The 1,124-nt window shown below is 40.6% G+C and overlaps 1 protein-coding gene across 1 annotated transcript; it reads left to right on the top strand.

Annotated features, from left to right (window-relative positions):
* Positions 1-909, top strand: LOC18609111 (E3 ubiquitin-protein ligase RHA2A). The gene has a single exon (XM_007044099.2). The coding sequence runs from the start codon at positions 95-97 to the stop codon at positions 587-589; it is 495 nt and encodes a 164-aa protein (XP_007044161.1). The 5' UTR covers positions 1-94; the 3' UTR covers positions 590-909.

Below are 1,124 nucleotides of genomic sequence, written 5' to 3'. Positions count from 1 at the left end.
TCTTTTAATAATATATATATATATTTCTTAACTCATTTCCTCAAAATTCACTTTCCAATCAAAATCAAATTATTTTAAGGTAAACAAAAAAGAAATGGGATTACAAAGCCAGTTAACCGACGTGTCGTCGGATTCGATCCCGCTTCTTCTCGTAGCACTAGTCGCCAACTGCCTCGGCTGCCTCCGAAACCTCCTCTTGGATCTCCTCCAATCCACCGGCCTCCTCCCTTGCCCCGACCGGACCCCCACAACCATCGACGACGTTGGAGTCCTAGGTTCGGGCCTCGCCGGCCTCATCGTACTCGCCGAGCAGCTCAACTTAAACAAGGTTTTCTCCTACAGGTACTGTGGCGGAGCAGGAGGAGGCGGCTCTGATTGCGTGGTCTGCTTGTGCACGCTAAGAGATGGGGAGCAGGTGAGGAAGCTCGATTGCTGCCACGTGTTTCATAAGGATTGCTTTGATGGTTGGCTTGATCATCTCAATTTTAATTGCCCGCTCTGTCGATCGCCTCTCAAAACCGACCAGCGCGTCAAAACCACGCCGAGACGCGTCGGTGAGGATTTGCTTGCTTGGTTTTCTCTTCGCTGATTGGATGGACGGCGATGATGATGATGATGATGCTGTCCATGATTTTGGTGATTGGATATTTTAGAAATTTTAGAATTTGTTTTCTCCTTTCTGCGGGACGGGGGATTTGGGAATTCTCCTTTTGAACTTTCTATTTTAGGAATAGTTTATATTTTTGTTTTAATTTTTTAAACTCTTTTTTTGGAAAGGATTCTTTGAGGGATCCTTTATTTCCACTGCTGTAAATGTTTTTATAACTTTGTTTTCTTACTTTTGTTGTACTCATACAATAAGAAAAGAGTTATCTTTGTGTAAAAGTTATTCACATTGAGCCTTGAGAAGCTACTTGTGTATTTTAGGTAAATATGCCTGCAGTTAGGGATAGCCAATAAATATTTTTTATATGTTGGTATAAAAAAAAAGAAAGATATTCTTATTATTTTTGTACAACAACAATGCTAACTATTGTTCTTGTCCACACGTTTTCTATGTTGGTATCTTGGCCTAATTTCATTCTTTTTCTTACCAAGAATAATGTTAGATTTGCTTTTTATGG

The sequence above is a fragment of the Theobroma cacao genome, chromosome 2, assembly GCF_000208745.1.
Source record: "Theobroma cacao cultivar B97-61/B2 chromosome 2, Criollo_cocoa_genome_V2, whole genome shotgun sequence".
Taxonomy (NCBI): domain Eukaryota; kingdom Viridiplantae; phylum Streptophyta; class Magnoliopsida; order Malvales; family Malvaceae; genus Theobroma; species Theobroma cacao.
This window is presented reverse-complemented; position numbering and strand designations above follow the sequence as displayed.

Excerpts from the sequence above, each read along its gene's own strand:
- LOC18609111 (XM_007044099.2), top strand. The coding sequence starts at position 95 with ATGGGATTACAAAGCCAGTTAACCGACGTGTCGTCGGATTCGATCCCG.